General features: G+C 24.0%; 1 protein-coding gene across 1 annotated transcript in view; it reads left to right on the top strand.

The window, feature by feature from the left end:
• Nucleotides 1-17,572, top strand: part of LOC129614409 (myb-like protein Q) — a 102,620-nt gene extending 85,048 nt beyond the window's left edge. The window contains exon 5 of the mRNA XM_055528997.1: nucleotides 17,370-17,572. Coding sequence (XP_055384972.1) covers nucleotides 17,370-17,438 — 69 coding nt within the window. The 3' untranslated portion in view covers nucleotides 17,439-17,572. The remainder of the gene's footprint in view (nucleotides 1-17,369) is intronic.
• Nucleotides 17,573-18,338: the final 766 nt, after the last annotated feature.

Here is an 18,338-nt window from a genome sequence, read left to right as displayed (position 1 = left end):
CACCAAATTTTTCAGTAGTACTTAAGCTTTAATTTTATTATATATTATATACATATAATGAATTTTGTTTTATTTGTTTAATTTTGTCTTTACTTAATTTTAAGCTGGTTTTGTATTTTTTATTCCAAAATCTGTAAGGGTTATTTCCCAGTAGATTGAAATAAATAAATAAATAAATAAATAAATAATACTGATTAAAGCATCAAGTCTTGAATCTCCAATGACACTCAAAGATTTTAAAAATTTTCAAACATTGTCAATTAAAATTCTTCAATTTCAAGTCTTCCTGTTTGGTAAAGCTTTCACAGTTTTCCCGCGGAATGAAATTTACCCTGAAATTTTTTTAACAATCCTCGTGTATGCCCCTTGAGAGTCTGTCACAACCATAAAATATTTCTCATATATTTTAATAATTTTTCGTATTTTTTTTTTTTGTATCTTACTTTAGTTGTTTGTTTTTTTTCCTTTTGCATAAATCCAAGTTTTTATTTTAATACGTTTCTTTTCTTGTATTTTTATATTATCCTGTTTTTTTTTTTTAGTTTTTTATTTCAGTATTTTCATACGATATCTCGAAAGTTTTCAGTTAATTACACTTTTAAAACTATGAAAGCAAATATTTTAGTGTTGCGAAATTACATAGCAAAAAAAAATCTTTAAAAATATTAAAATTAAAAATAAAAACTCTAGGAAATAAAAATAATTTAGAAAACAAGAAAACAAAAAAAAAAAATTATACATAAAAACTTTAAGGAAAAAATGTTGAAAAAAAAAAAAGAGAGAAAATGTGTTTTTAATAAATTTCCTACCTGTAGACAGGTATGAAAATGAACTTTTTTATCTTTTTTTATTTTTTTATTTACAAAAAAGCAAAAAATAAGGAAAAACTTTAAAGAAAATTTTTCTCTGTTGAGTTCTTCTTTTCCACTGCACAAAAAAAAAGCAAAAAACTTTGAAAATTATTAAGCAAAAAAAAAAAACAGAAAGAGAAAAATCGTAAAAAATCGCTAAAGAATTCAAGGTTTTCTTCCAGAGATCGGATTAAAATATTTTCTTAACTTTATAATCTTAAAGATATTTTAATAGTTTAATACCAACCATATCAAAGAATTGTGGAAATTAAAAAGATTTTCTTATTTTCCTTTCATTTTTCATTTTTCAAAACAAATAATTGAAAAATTTTAATTTTTTTTTTTATCATTAATTAAAAAGGAAAATTAAATCATTAATTTTTTTTTTGATAAATTTTCTTACTTGTGATCACTGTTTAAGGTTAAAAGGATGAAAATAAATAATCAAAAATTTTATTTTTTAAAATTCAATTAAAATAAGTTGTTAAAAAAATTTCACGTTAGTGTGACAAACAACCTGATTTTCAAAATCCTTTTTTTAGCACTAACATTGTTGTGGCATGAAAATGAGGAAAAATAAAACAGTACATTTAAATTTTAAAACTTTTAAATGTGTAGAGGTTAGACTTTAACCCTTTGTTGACTGACTCTACTTACAAATATCACCAATTTTGAATCGTTTATAAATTGTTAAAATACATTAAATTTCACTTTTAAGCTGTTGATAGCTTAAAATATTTCATTATCTCGTATATTTGATCGAGTTTTTTTATGTCATTTAATTTTGACAGTCGTATTGTATGTTAAAGTGCAATCGGTAAGTGTTAAACAAGAAAAACAGTCCAAATTGATTTTGTTAATTTTTTATATAATTTAAAGTTTTATGTATTTTATTTTTAGTATTTTTAAGAAAAAATAAAAAAAAAATTGTTTTACGAATACACTCACTTTTTAATATAGTCCCAACAACCGGCAAAACTCAGACCGAAAAATCCAAAAAAAAAAATGTTTTTCAAGAAACTATAGATTCCATTTATTAAAAAAAAAATAAATGGAAATTTTGGCTATTTCTATTATCCGGCAACAAAGGGTTAATACACAACAATCTGTAATTTGTTAACAATTTTAAGTTATATAAATTTTGCTAATTTTTACATATGCCCCATGAAATTCGTCATAAAAAATTAATACAAATTAAAAGATTCTATATTGTAATTTTTCAATTCTTGCAGATCCTTAAGGATTTTCAGTATCGGTACTTGTTACTAATCCTGATTGTTATCGATCCTTAAATTGTTACTGATCTTTAATTTTATTTTTATGACAAGCTCCAGAAATTTATCGAGTATAAGTAAGAAATTATTTCATTTTCATGTACTATTAACCATTAAGTGTACAAATATGTATACTTGAAAGATTTTTTACATTCACTTGCACGGAATCGGATTACTTTGGCTTTGAAGTATTATTCCAAGAAATATTTTGTGAAAAAACTAAATACCACCTACATACTGTTTAATAATGTTTACAATTTTATCCGTCGTAATTCATTGTATCAGGAATATTCCTATGAAGATTTTCATAGGAATATTCCTTTGAAATTCATTATTTATTCACTTTTTACTATTTGTACTATTCCATACTATCGATTTCCATACTATTTTCGTATGACGATTTTCAATGAATATTTTTTTCAGGAAGAAAAGGCTATTTTCTTTGAAAGTTTAATTGGGAATCTCATAAATTGAAAAAATTCGATTTTATCAATGCAGTTTTTTAACTAAGAATTAATCAAAAATGTGCCAAAATTGGATTTTTTGTTCTCGTACATAAGTGATCCGTTTTACTTTTACAGGGCATGATCTCAATTTTCTTCAAAATTTTATTCATTTTGTACAGTGATTTTAATAGTTTTGTCTCGCAAGACACTTTTATTTTTGTTTATATACAAATTAAATTGTTTTCAGGATCAAAATAGTATGTATTTCGAATAATGAGATTTTTCTGAAACTATTTCTAATGTGACTCTTTAAAATTTATATTGTATATATGGAAAGCATGTAATTTCTAAAATAATCAAAAAAACTGAAGAGGAAAGAAGAGAAAGAAAATAAATATTTTTATTTTAATTTTGAACCAAAAAAAAAAACAAAGGAATTTTATTAATGGCACTTTTAAGAAGGATTTAGAATTAAAATTTTGTGCTCTTCACTATTTTTCTTTTATTTCATCTTTATTTTTTCATTTCAAATATTCAGGTGAAAATTTCTCTGATAATATTTTTTATATTTTAACAAAAAAAAAAACGAATTATAACGGTATTATGTTGATATGTATGCAACAAAATATTGTTATGTAATCCAACATTTTATCTTTTTCACTTCCTCTTTCTACACAAGCTGCTGTTAAAATTCTATGTACAATAATATTTTTTGTTGTTTTTTATTTTTTTACATGAATTTATTTACTTTTCTTGTTTTTTATTTTTTTTTACCTTTTATATTTTTAAAAAATAATAAGAACTAATTATTGTAATCAAAAGATTTTTATTTTTCCACTTAAATGTTAATTTATAATTAAATAACATTTTAGGCTATATAGAGATGAAAAATGTTCTTATCTTTTTATAATTATATACGTATACATAATATAACAAATACATTTAAATTAATTTTTTTAAAATTATACAAAAAAAAACATTTTTTCTTATCTATAAATAAGACGAAAAACTGTTCTGAAAACTCAAAGGTTATGTTGTTTTAATACCTTAGATAGGAAATATAAAAATAAGAAAGTTTGAGACAGATTCAACACTTTGTATTCAATGCTAGTTGAAATTTTGTCAAAGAGCTATGTTATTTCATTTTTAAACAGCTAATATATACTAGAAGTTCATATTGTAAAATTAATTATTATCTAGTATACATACTACCGCAATTAGCTGGAAGTTTAAATATTAACACCTATTTCTGTAACATGATTTTAAATAAAATGTAAAATAGATTTAGTGTTATTACAGTTTGACGTACGTAATATGGTATGCTCTTAATGCAAATATTTGCTCCGAAATCTAAGTAAATATTTAATTTCCGAATCAATGTTATGTACCTAACAATTTTTATAAAAAGTGAACTTTTTTTTACTACCATAAAGGGTATCTCAATTATTGTAAGGTATTGAAAATTTTAATACCAAAAATGCAAATTCTTCTTCATCTGCTCGTATATGCTTGTATACATGTTTGGAATCTCTAAAATTAACATTTTTGTTGGGTTTTTGGAACAATTTGCTTTGAATTTTTTTTATATTACAAAAACTTTCCAAATTTATCAAAAACTTGTGTAGTTTTGAGTGTTTTCAGAAAAGTTATACTCTTCGAATGAGCTGATGGTAAAATAGAAGGCACAATACAAGGCACTTTAGCCAATTTATAGCTTGTTCGTCAAATTTGAAAGAATTCTATTAAAATAGTTCCTAAACCTCCGAAATTTCTCCTAGTTGAGAGATTGCGCTCATAAATGCATCTTAAATTTGGTTGGTCACATATTTATACAGATTTAAGATATTCTAAACGTTTGCCATATTTTACATTTATCGACCAACAGTTTCAAAATTTTTTTAACAATTGTACCTGTTATTTTATTTGAGTGAGAATAAAAAAAGAGTATAAAAAAACAAAATAATGAAAATAAACTTGGCATTAATACAATAAACTATAATTTTAATTAAATTACATTAACATAAACTATGCACTATTTTGAATGTTGAAATTAAGATAAAAGAAATTTTAATTTTAATTTGGCACTAATTTGAAAAAAAAAAATAAAAGAGAAAAGAGAAATAACTATAAATGTTGTACTAAGAGGATTTTATTTTGAGAGAAATGTTTTATTCTTGACCAATATATTTTCAACTTTGTTTCTTTAGTTTTGTTAATGCATCTATATCGAATTGTATAACAGTTTGTATAACAAATAGCTAACAGGTAATGTTAGCTATTTAATTTTCAAAGGATCAATTTTTTAAGGAATAAACATTTAAAGATGGTTTTTGATAGAAACTGTTATATGAAAACTATGAACTCTGATGCAAAGATGCAAAAATAACTTGGCATTCTCTACCAGTCGCCAAGTAATTAAGAAAACTAAACGCAGTAAAACTATAATGATATTATAATTTTATGAACAATTCCAATTTAATTCCATGTTAATTCCAAGAAGTTTGTTCCAAGAGCTCTTTGCTGTATTTTAAGGGTGGATCCTAGCTATTATTAAAACTTATAATAAAATATAACCAAGAGCTTTTGGAACTACTACTAAGTTATATTTTATAGCTAATATCCAATATTATAAGTATATTGTAAGTATTGAATACTAGCTATAGCTTGTCAAAAATCAGACATACAAGATTAGTGCTGGAATTGGATTAACATTTTTTATTTTACTCCTAGAATAAATCAAAGAAAATACTATCATGCCGAAACATATGAAATTAAACATTGTTTTTTGCGGTAATTATTTTTTAAATTTAAAATATTAATTTAAGCACACACAATTATAATATACTTAATTATTAAATTTCTTAAAATAAAAAATTTTATTAAAAAAAAAATAATTTCCAATTAATGTTAAATTTATGTCACTATATTCTTGGTTCTTATTTTTCATTCTTTTGAAAAATTTTGTATTAAATTTATGTATTTAGGACTTCCTTTTCAATTAAAGCGATTATTAAAATAATAATTTTATTCATTATTTAAAAAAAAAAAAAAAATAATGTCACACGCAATTAATGTACAAATATGAATTTTAAAATTGCATGGACACGCAATTTTAAAATTTTGCCTTCTGTAACGATAAGTTCGTGTGTGTTTATGTTGTGATATAATTGACATGCCTGTATAATATGTTGTGTTAAATTCATAAATGGCATGAACATGCACAACAAATTTAAAATAAAAAAAATTAAATATTAATTTTTTTTTTCTGTGTTAAAAAATATTATATGCTAATATCACACAATATTATGTTTGTATTTTGAATTGAAAACCTTAGATGTTTTGGATTTAAATTGAAATACATATAGTTAATATTAATTTCTACTTAAGGAATTTTAATAACTCAATTTATTTAGAATATGTGTACATTTGTCTTTCTTGACTATATGAATTTATATTGAATCAAGCAATATTGATTAAAGAAATTTTTTAATAGAGCAACTTCAAATTAGCCGAGATAAGTGCACAATTTATTATTATCTGAAAAAAGCCCTATTAAGCCCTGACAAAAAAAAACAAATTACATAATCATTTTTTTTAAAGTGTTGAATTCCAAATCGAATTCCTGAAGAAAATCTACAACATTCGCACAATATCAGGTAAAGGTTTTCTTTACTTTAATATTTTATATATGAAATTTTCCACACACAAAACGAAATAACGTATAAATATATTTCCCGATTTGCAGCACAAATAATTGGACCACTAGTTATTTGAAAATTGCAAACGTTTCTTTTGTAATTAAATAATTCAATTGCATTATGGAGATTTCGTAGTTCTGTATAACAGTATTAATGAATTTGTAACATATAATGAAAAGGATACGCAACGGGTTTGAGAGAACCTTCTCACGTGTTGTATTAATAAACTAAAAAAATTAAACCAGAACCAGAAAAGCCATATAAGGTATAGTCAGTCGCATTTGTTCTAAGAACGAATTTTTAAGAGTGTAATGGAAATAGAGAATTACTTTTCCATTATATTTAAATTTCATGTAGCACAAAGAGTTTGAGTACTTAATATTCCTTATAGGTATTTATTCTTAAATTTATAACTTATAGTCTTATTAAGCGTTACATAATAAAAATGTGGTTTTTCTTTCTAAATTTTCATGTAATTTGAAATTGATTTTTTCAACAAAAAGCCACAGAAATTAAAACATTCTGTTACAGAGCATTTTCAGTACATTGTCTAGAAAATATTTGATTTTAAATTACTTTTAAAAGTAAAAAAAACAACCAAGTTAAATAAAATATTCATTTTATTGTTGTTTTTTGAAGTTCTTAATAGTATCGCGGTTGTCATAGTCAATAACTTTTTTTAACTTTATTAATAGAAATTAAAAATTTTGCTTTACCACAAGTTGTTAAGTTTAAAATTGTTTTAAAAATACTTTTAAAATAATTATAATGGTTAAATAAATCATAGTTAATTTTTTAGTTTTGTGGTTTCCCAAACCTACACAAGAAGAACATGGAAATATTCTAAATTATTTACTTTTAATTTGTTCTTACATAATATCTAAATCAATAAATTAGTCGTTTGTTAATTAATTCTTAAAAAAATTTTGTATTTCGAAAAAAATAATCAACATTTTCATTGAAGACAATTCTTTGAGCGTATTGGTAGTTAAATGGGCCCGGGGGGACCCTGGCTCTCTACCCATAAGAAACCCATGCAATAGGATATAATGGTGAACTAATCTTAGTTGATTTGCAAGTAAAGAATGTCTTGTATTAAAAATGAAAATATGTAGAGTAAAAGAACAAAAATTACATTTAAAAATAGTTCTCCAAATTGAATTATTCTATATGATCACTGAACTTATTATAAGAAAATTAACAGGAATTACTTTACTTTTAAATAATTTTAATTTTAAGTTATGATAACACGTCAGGGTCTCATTTTAATTTCGTATAACAAACTATACATGTTAAAATCATTATAATTCTAATTTTTTAACTATAAAGTACTTGTATTATTCTGTTTAAAATATTCAAGTAAATTTTAATATTATAATAAAATTATTTTGTATATTAAAAGTTTCTGAATTACTATAGATGCATTTTAACAAAAAAAAAAAAATAAAAATATATTTTTAATTATTTAAAATATTTTTAAATATTTTAAGTGCTTACAAAAATGGTTTAATCTTACATAATCATATTTTTTGATGGTATAACAACTTGAAAATATCTGCTAATGGGTATATATTAGTATGTATTACACATAATTATATTATTATATAACAGTATTATCAAAATAAATACGCAAAAAGGGTATGTAATTTAGCTTGTAGTAAAATTTGAGGAAAACCAGGTATCCACTTGCACACATATGAAAAATAAAAATATTTAGCTAGGATAATTATCATGGTTAATTTTCCTTAATATTTTTCTTTTTTATACCCGTACGAACGTATTTTCGAAAGGTATACTAAATTTGCTTTACGCTAAGAATGCTGTTTGTAACGCTAAGAAATAATGGTTTTAGATATGGACTCAAGTGTATGTTTTTGATCAGCGTCGAATTCTAAGTTGATTTAGCATTGTCTGAGTTCACTAAATTTTCACAAATGATTTATTGTAGTAAGGACTAGTTCGGGTAGCTACCATACAGCTTCAAAATTTATTTGACTATATCTTAGGAACTGTGAAAGCTTTGGTATTGAAATTTTGGTTAAATAAAATATATTAATAGGGCCGATGTGCTTGATAAAATTCGTTAAAATTGCTTGGCTCTTCTGGTACTTCCCATACAACTTCAAAAGTTATTTGGCTATATGTGTTTGATAAATGTCGCTGAAATTGCTTCGCTCTTTCTGGTAGCAGCCCTACAACTCCAAAAGTTATTTGGCATTATCTCACAAGTTATTGAAACTATAATATAGAAATCTCATGAAAACATGGATATTATTATGGCTGCTATGTGTAAAAAAAATAATTGAAATTTCTTGACTCGTTTCACATAGAAAATATTGAAAAGACAGTACTGAAATTTTGCATAAATTAATATGGTAATACGGCAACTTATAGTCATAGTCTGTCCCATAGTCAACTATGGTATATTTATTCGCACATAGGATAAATTTGTACAGGTATCACAGAGTTGGCAAGGTCAACTCTATTTTTTCTCGTTTCATTATAATCTGCAGTTAATTGAAGTGAATAAAATTCTATGCTAAAAAAAATAATAAAGATAAGAAATTAAACAGTGGTATATGCTGTAAAACTTTCAAAACTAAATTAACAATTATTATTATACCTAGAGTTACTAGCAAAGTAATTCTTGCACTAGTCGTGCATAATTAAATCTCAAATATTTAAATTATAATAACTATATGTTTTAGATGGACGTAACTTAACATTTCAGAAAGAAAATAATTAGTAAGTAGTATTGCTTGTATCATAACCATATATTCAATACATCAATACATTTTAATTATTTTTAATCTTCTTATTGAATAGAAATCCTTATTAATATAATCCTTATTAAAATATAACATTATTAATAATTTACGAATTAATCAAATATTTTATACAAAAACAAAAATGATCAAAACTAGCAAAAATTTTTTGGGCAAATATTCCGATTGACGTTTGGAGTTTATGCACTTTTAGTATAGATGTATAGGTTGAAATTAAATTTCAATTGATTTCAGTTTATAAAAGATTATGAATTACATCGGGTCTTTATGTATAGTTCCTAAGTATTTTGGTATACGCTGTCCTTAATTGTATATAATGAGGAACTTTTTAAAATTATAGGTACGGGAATAGCCAAAGATTTTTTATTGTAATATTTCATACATCTCCTGTTCGCTATATCGCAGATTATTTTATAAAACTCCAGGTTTTGAATATGTTTCATGTCTAAGTCAGCTTTCTGCTTGCATTATACGTTAAGTTACATAGGCTTTACTAATTAACACTGTAAACCAGATTTTTTGTTTAGCAAAATTATTAAAAAAGCATATTAATTTTGAAATATTCACCTTAAATATTTTGATTATTAACCTTAAATATAGGGAACTTAATAATTAACTATTTAAATATGAAATTAAAATTAAACGAAATTTGAGGTGAAAATTCGGGTGTTTACGAATTTGCACGAAATGACTTATGGCTTAGTTTACTAAGATTTAAAATAATACGAACCATTTTGGCCGAAACTCAATAATAAATGTGTATTACTGTTTTTCTAGAGAGTTTATAATTGCTTGCTTGATAATCTTATTGCAAATACAAGATTTTCAGAAATTGTTTCTCCTCTTTATTGAAAAATGGTTGTTATATGATTTCTTCTATAACTACAATGTTCAAAATTACAAATTACGAAAAATTAACAATTATTTAATTAATTTATGAGCTAGACAATTTTCCTCCTGCTTATTTATTTGCAAAAAATTTATATCGTAAAAATTTTAATACATCATGCACTATAATATATTCATAATTATTATGAATGAAATATGCAGTAACGGTATAAATAATTTTTTTTTTTCATATTTATTATAAATTTTTTTTTTGTTTTTTTAGGTACCTCTGTTACCTAATTTTTTCTTTTCATTATTTCAATTTTTTTTTTTTTGAGCAAATAGCTAAGGGAAAAATATTTATAATTATATATATAATAAGTTATTAATCCCTGTATACCGGTGATATATAACGGTGAATTATTTAAAATGAAAAAGAGTTGTAGAATTAATTTCAATATGTGCCACGTTATTTTTTAATTTTTCACTTTAAATGTTGATGTTACGCAGTAATTTAATATTAAAAATGTAAAAAAAAAAAAATTAGGAAAAATAGGATAAGTTAAGGGAATGAAAGTAATGTAGAGCTAAAAATATATGCATAGGTGAAAAAAAGGATAAAAAAAGAGAAAGGAAAATAGATGACAAGTTGTTCCAAATGTCGAGCATAAAGCTCTTAATTTTATTTAGAAAATTAGTGAGTAACAAGGGAACCGTAAAAAATTATTTTTGTTTTTTTTTTTCAAATGATTTATTTAATTTTCCTTTAACCTTGAAAATTCTTTGAAATTTTCCAAAGTAATTTTTTTTCATTATAAAATTTTTTTTTCAAATATTCTTTTCATTTTATTTTACTATTCAATTTTTGAAAATTGGGTTTATTTAAGGAAAAAAAAAGAGTTCATGTGTTAGGAAGGAAAAGAGTAGTTTTGGACAGTTAAAAAAAATCAGATTGAAAAAAATTTTCTCTGACAAAATTTTCCGTAACATTTTCGAAGCTGTTACGGATATTTGTCAAAAATATTGTTGTAAAGTTAAGGCATATCAATTATTTTCCCAATCATAAAAACTCTGAAGAATCATCCATTTAGAGCTTTAATACCAGTTCGATACTTCCCTATTATAGTTTTAAAAATCAAGTAAAGTAAATGGATATATAAATAAATACGAATATTTAAAATTTCGGGCTTTTGGCATTTTATGTCGTGCTGTATACGACACCAATGGGAGAATAACTTTATAACGTCCTATATACGACACCAAATAGAATAACTTTGTGAAGGAAATCAACACGACCACTGATTTGTACATAACTCGCAAAAAATGTAGTTTTCGCAGGCTATATTAGTATGCTTTTGAGTTCATAACACCTGCAAATATGAAATTATTGCATTATAAATATTTTTATCCTTTTCAGAAATTTTGCTCTGCAAACATGAGTTCTGCTCAAGTTAAATGGACTGTCTTATTAAAGATATGTCTAAAATTTTTTGAAAAAAATCAAAATTCAAAACTTTTAACTAAAATTGCTAACGATTAATTTCAAGTCCGAATCAGTTGAATTAATGATTATCGGGTATAAGATGTATAACACATAACACACATAAAATATTTTTTGTATGGAATCAACAAGATATATCATTTCCATAGGCCTCTTTAACTGCTCAATTATTTCAATTTTAATTTCAAGAATTTTGTCAAAGTTTTATGGAATATTTTCCAAAAAATTTAAAAAATTTTCTACAAAATTACCTCAACCTCAACTGTTATACTTTTTGATGTCATTTTGATGTCATTTTGTTGACTATGGGAAAATTTACCATATTTTAAGAAATAAAATCAAGATATCCAATAAAATCTTAATTATGCATTTTCTTTTCTTATTCACTCCTTCTAGTTTTTTTTCCTCTTATTTTTGTTCACTCTTCTCAGAAAAGAATGGACAAATGGATAGGTATTTGTTCTCAATTGGCTTTTGTAAATGTAGCTAAAAGTATAACAATAGTGGCAAACTTAAGATTCCCCGACACTATTATGCATTTTTTTGTCACAACAGATATAGGTAGTAAAAACCTTTGAACAAAAAGGAAAAAAAAAAACAAAAATTATATGCTCTTATACCAACAATTTGTGATGTTAGAATTGAAGTTAATTTATTTAGAATGGTTACACACACACATCCATTAACAATTTTTTAAAATCATATCATTTTTTAGTATAAACGTATACATAATATGCACCTAAATATTCTCTAAGACAAAATTAGTTTAAAATTAATTCTAAATATTATTGGTATTATAAAATTTTTTTGAAATGTATGCGTTCACCTACATATGTAGGGATATGTGAAGAAATATAATTTGTACTTTCAATAGACACGCATACTATTATAATATTATTATACTCACAAATATTGCATATTAGTAGGATCATAAAAAGTTATTAATTTCTGTCAAGTATAACAATTTAATTCTCTTGATACAAAAAATAAAATAAAATATTTAAACATGTAGATATGTAAGCAATGTATAACTAAGTATAAAATGTGTGTAGAGGTATGCAGCATGCTGTATATAGGTTTATATTTGTATGTAATGAAAAAATTAAATATGAAAAGAAATGTTTCTTTTTTACACAAAAGTCGATTAAGTATACACTTACAAATTTTTAAAATTTCGTCTATATTGCGAATAGAGCTTGTTCAAAAATTGAATGGAATGTATATCAGATAAGATGGTAGCATAATGTATACATACGTATTATGTAGAATTTTAGTTCCCAAATAATATACACATTTATTTGTATGAGCTGCATTATTTACCCTATACTAATAATTTAATAACTTTTGTGTTTTTGGCATCACATCATATAATATAGTGCATTATATATTGTATATGCCAATTCCCAATAGTTTTACCTGATTTTGTTATACAAAAATATATTAATGTTGACAAAGAAGTTTGTGTACATAGAATAAAAAGCATTGTAATCACATATACGAGTATAATAATATTTGAAAGGAATGGGTCAAAATAGATTCGCACATGTGAATAATTTTCTTATTCTTTATCTTCTTTATTTCTTTTATTCTTTATTCTATATTGTTTATTTTGTTATATAGTGTCCTCAGTTTGAATATATTCTGTAATATTATGGATTACGTTGTTTATAAGTATAATAAGAGAGGTATTGCTTTCAAATTAAATTTCAAATAAACATGAATTTTAATTATTTTAAATTAATAATAAACTTATAAGAAAGACTTTGCGCCGGAACAGTGCAAAGAAGTTATTGTTAAACTGTTATACGAAGAAAAGTGCTACACACTCTGTAATTCTGCGTAGACTGTGTATGTATTGAAAATTTATAACTGATTTTATTTCGTGGATGTGACGAAAAATTAAATTTTAGTATGAGTCAATTTTACATTATTGCACCATTTTAAACTCTAAATGTATTTTTCTATTATATAAGTGTCAATCTTCATTAAAGTGGATTAGCCGAAATTAAGATAAACAAGAGCACACACGAGTCGGCACCTTTCTAAAAACAGTTTTTTTACGCTTCTCTGGGAAGTCCATTTAGGTTGAAAACTCGACATGTGATTTTTACTACTATAACATATCCTCCCATACTGCATGCGATGCGATCGCTCAAAAGAAATGTTAGAAGAAAAAAATTTCTTATAATTTTCAATAATTTTGCTTTCTACAGCAAAATTAGGACAATAATTGGGATCAGTATGTCTGGTTTACCATCTCCAATGCGAGTAAACATAAATAAATTTAATTGACGTTTTTTCAAACAATTATAAATATTTTATAAGATATTTAAGAATTTAAATTAAGAGAACAACAAATATCAGTTTGCTTGAATTCTACATTAATTGAATATTTTATCACCATATATTTCTATTTTATCAACTCAAATTTTATATTGGTAATAGATGAATCACTTGGAGTTAAATATTAGGTTTGGTTATTAATGAAAGGCAATTTTCACTTATGGCATTACTTAGAGACATCATAAAATCTACTAAAATCACTACGAGCCAGACGAAAAATTCGGAAATTTTATTATTTTGTTTCTTAACTTGTTTTCAAATTGAAATTTTATATAAAGCCTTATCTGGTGTGGATGGGAACAAAAAAAATGTAGTAAATTTAAAAAATATTTATAATAATTAGAAAATTCCTGTATTTATAGCGATTGAAATTCGCTTAAATAGACCATTTTATGAGTTTTGACAGGAGTAGATAAATACAAAGTGTTGTTTTACGTTATTGCAAGTCAGTAAATGGTCTGAGTAATGATCAAAACTTTATAAATTGCCGATGTGAATGAAAAATTAGTATTTTGAAAGTTAAGGGTCGTATTCATTTAACAAAAGTTTTGAATCAATCATTTGCAAAACTTTTCGGAATAATATGTAGTACTTTACTTACATGTAGTATTACCTACAGGTACAGTTTCCATAAAATTTGTGGATAAATTGTCATTTAACAATAATAAATTTTTCGTCTAGATTTCGGAAAGTATGAGAAATTATCAGGTTTTTTCTGAAAAATGAAAGCAGATTAATAATTTTTTCTACTTATGAAATCACAATTTTCTGTTTTACCTTATAATAAATTTAGAATGTATCGGAATTATATAAAATTTGTCGGTGCTTTAAGCTTAAATATGCTAAATTAAAAATGATGCTTGTTCACGGATATATGAGTTATTTTTTTCAATAAAAAGTAAAGTTTTTAGAGTATATCTAATTAGAATTTTAATAATTTTACAGTTCTTGTCGACCTTATGCCAATTCTCTTAATTTAAACCAATTTTACTTTTATTTACTCTGACTTACGAATATAAATTTATACCATTTTTAAAATATTGTTACTCGTATAAGAATACAAAGGGTAAAAAAATATTCATTTTTATTTTTCGCTTGGAAATAATTTCACTTGTTCCGCATGAAAATTGCAAATCTGTTCATAATACAATTCGTAAGCTCTTCATATTATACAATATAATATAAAATTATACTGGAAATTCATAAAAATGTACAAATTGTACATGCAATCATTTTTTCCCGCAACTACATTATTATTGTTATTTAATGTGAAATTTGAGTCGATTTCAAAATTTTTGTTTTTAAAAACTTACTTTGAATTCATCTCAGATAATCGTGTGTAACATCAATATAATAAAATTAATTTCAACTTTGATCTCATATCAAATGGTAACAAATACAAGGCAAATAACCACAAAAAAATAAAATTTTTTTTAAACATAAAGAATTTTTTATTTAGATATTTTTTTGTTTTTGCGTTCTTAATAATTCAAAATGAAAATTATTCTATTGAAACTCAATAATTTTGAATGTTTTCTTCTGCAGTTAGATTTTTTTTTTGAATAATTTTTTATCATTTATGACGCGTCTTTATTTACACAATAATATCCACATCACCATCAACATCATCATCACTACCATAATCACGAGATGCTGATGATGATGGGCTCAGTATTATCGTTTCGATTATTATGTTTTTTCAATAGTATAAAGTAAAATTCTCTAACATGATTACTGCAGCAAAAATTTTCATTCTCCTAATATACTGTTATTTTATTCGCAATACTTTTAAATAATTTATAATAAAAAGAAAGTTATTTTTTTTCTTTTAAGAAAACTCACACATTATTATAAATAAAATAAAGATATTCATAAGGATATTTTTTGAAGAAAATGAGATAAGAATAACGATTATGGTTTATTCTTAACATTCCTACAAGATTATATTATTATGAAAAATTCACTAAAGTGCAAAATTTTGACCAGAAGGTACCCTAAAGTAACCAAAAAAAAACATTTGAAAATCGGAAAATAAGCGAATATGAGTAATAATATACGCGCACATATTTCTTATTCATATACGCGCGTGTATCCTTTTGTATTAATAAAATTTTTGTTTTTATGTTATTGTTAACATTATATTATGTTACAGGATGTTTTGAAAATAAATGAATGACACAAATAGAATGTCAAAATAATTGATTTTATATATAATATAGCATTTAAAATTATTGAAAATCGAGTACTTTAAATAATTTTGGAGCTTTCCTTACTAAACAAATGTAAAGAACCCAAGGTCTTTGGTTCATTTAGATTTACCCGTAATTTGTTTATTCAGTACAATCGTTATAATATGGAAAATGGAAAAATTAAGGAAATAATAGTCATACTTTTCACAGAAATTAGGAATCAAATGCTCTGTCTACATTGTCTAGCGTCATCATTATGTTGACCAATAGCTACGATAATAGAGCCCACTAATATCCACGATAATAGAATTATGTTGACCAATACCCACAAATAAATTTGCAGTAAGACTTGAAGATTTTACAACATTTAGTGAATTGATTTACGCGTACCTGGGCGGCTAGTTAATGCTATAACAATATTTCTGCAAAAACAACCTGTAATGTTACAGGCTTATGTAGTGTAATGTTCAAAAGAAATTTTCTTATTTTACCTATGCTATCATTTTTATGGTGTTTATTTCCTTTAATATGAATTTCACATATTATAAATTCTTGCGTGTTGCGCATAACTGCTTATTATTCACATTTGTTTTTATTTTTTTTCTAAAGGATAAGTCACTTATGAAAATTAAAATTTTTTTTTATTTTTATTTTATTTTTATTTTTTTGTATTTCTTGGTAGTACTTTTTTCCTTATTTGTTAGAACATATGGATAATTTTGGCAACTGATTTTGGGTGTTATTGTCATACTCTTAGATATTACCTTGTAAAATCTTAATCTTCATGATGGCGTATTATTAATTTTTATGAGTTCCATCAGGATCACAGATTTTTATTTTCTCTTTTTATATATTTTGTTTTCTTGTTTTCTTTTGCTGTGTGAAAGGAGTTGGAATAAAACGAGAAATTTATCAAATTTTAGGGTTTCTTATACTTAATCTTCATAATTTATATACTTAAATAATATTATTGTGTGCGCATATATATATACATATATATTTATTTTTTGTAAAGAAAAAAATTATTTTAACTAATTTAAGAATTTATTTGAAAATCATAAATGAGGGTAGCATATTTTTTTTTTTTTGCTAAAATTGTCCGTGTAGGAGGGAAATCGAGCTCAGTGTTTATTCATTTTCACATTTATTTGTTTTATCTCGTTACGTGGAAGTGAAACAAGTGTGTTTAATTAAGTTTTACGTGTTAGAAATAAGTTATTTATGGACTTTAGACTTCATTTATTTTAGGATTTTTAAAATAGAATCAGGAATCATGTTCAATATTCATTTTTAGTAATGCCAAGTCTGTACTAAAGGATTCAGATTTTTTTTAAAAATCAAAGCAAATAGAAGTTTATATAAAATTGTTTGTCTGTTATGTTTGAGTACATTTTTAAAATTCCTCTTTTTGTTTAAAAAATTGTTAATTTTTTTCTTTTTGGATTATTTTCAGGATTCAATCATATCGACAAATGGATTATTGAATACAATTGTCCCAAAAATTGATACAAGTAGTAAGTAGAATTTTATTCATTTTGTATTTATTACATTTTTATAAAATTTCATATAAAGAGTAGCTACGTGTTTAAAAAATCAAGCAATTTGTATAGTCTATTAAGGTTCTAGAATTGAAACTATATTCGAACTCATAGAAAACTCTTCCAACTTTAAAGAAACTTTCTTTATCTTAGATATCGTAATACAAATACACTTTACGAGTTGTTTTGCGATATTAAGACCCCAAAGTGCTAAAATAATTAAGTGCTGTAAATGAACAGGAATTTATAAAAATCTAGAATCTATGCAAATATTTTTCACTAAAATTGTTCATTTAGTTCTCTAAATTTTAATTTCAGAAAATTACATTACTTGAGATAAAGGCTAATATTTTAAAATTATGATTTTTAAATTAAAAGAAGACAGAGTAAAATTAGATGAAAATTTGCATGTAATTTTTCTTTGAGTCAGTGAATAATTTAGTTGTGATTGTCATTAAAGTGTTGAAAACTATATTCTTTGCTTAAGATGGTGACCAACGGGTAGCAAAATTTTAAAGTATAAAAATTAAAAGCAATTAACAAGTAAACAACAAAATTTTTAAGAAATTTATGCAAATTTTCTTGCATAGAATGATTTATGTAGAAGGAGCACACACGTATAACAGTTTATATATTTCATACAAAATGAGATCTTTATTTTAAATACTGTATTTTTTATTACTATGGTATGGTAAACGCCAGTATGAATAATTACCGTTATTGATATTAGTATTGAAATTGAATAATTTAAGTTGTTTTTGTTTTGAACTTGGAAACATTTAAATCAATGTCCTAAATAATATTGACCTTAATAATATTCTAAAAATCACATGTGTATTATATAATCCATTTATTATAATTTTTTTTTAAAATTGCAATACTAA

The sequence above is a fragment of the Condylostylus longicornis genome, unplaced genomic scaffold, assembly GCF_029603195.1.
Source record: "Condylostylus longicornis isolate FDR11 unplaced genomic scaffold, ASM2960319v2 ptg000107l, whole genome shotgun sequence".
Lineage (NCBI taxonomy): Eukaryota > Metazoa > Arthropoda > Insecta > Diptera > Dolichopodidae > Condylostylus > Condylostylus longicornis.
Note: the sequence above shows the minus strand (reverse complement) of the source record. Positions and strands in the feature narration are given on the sequence as shown.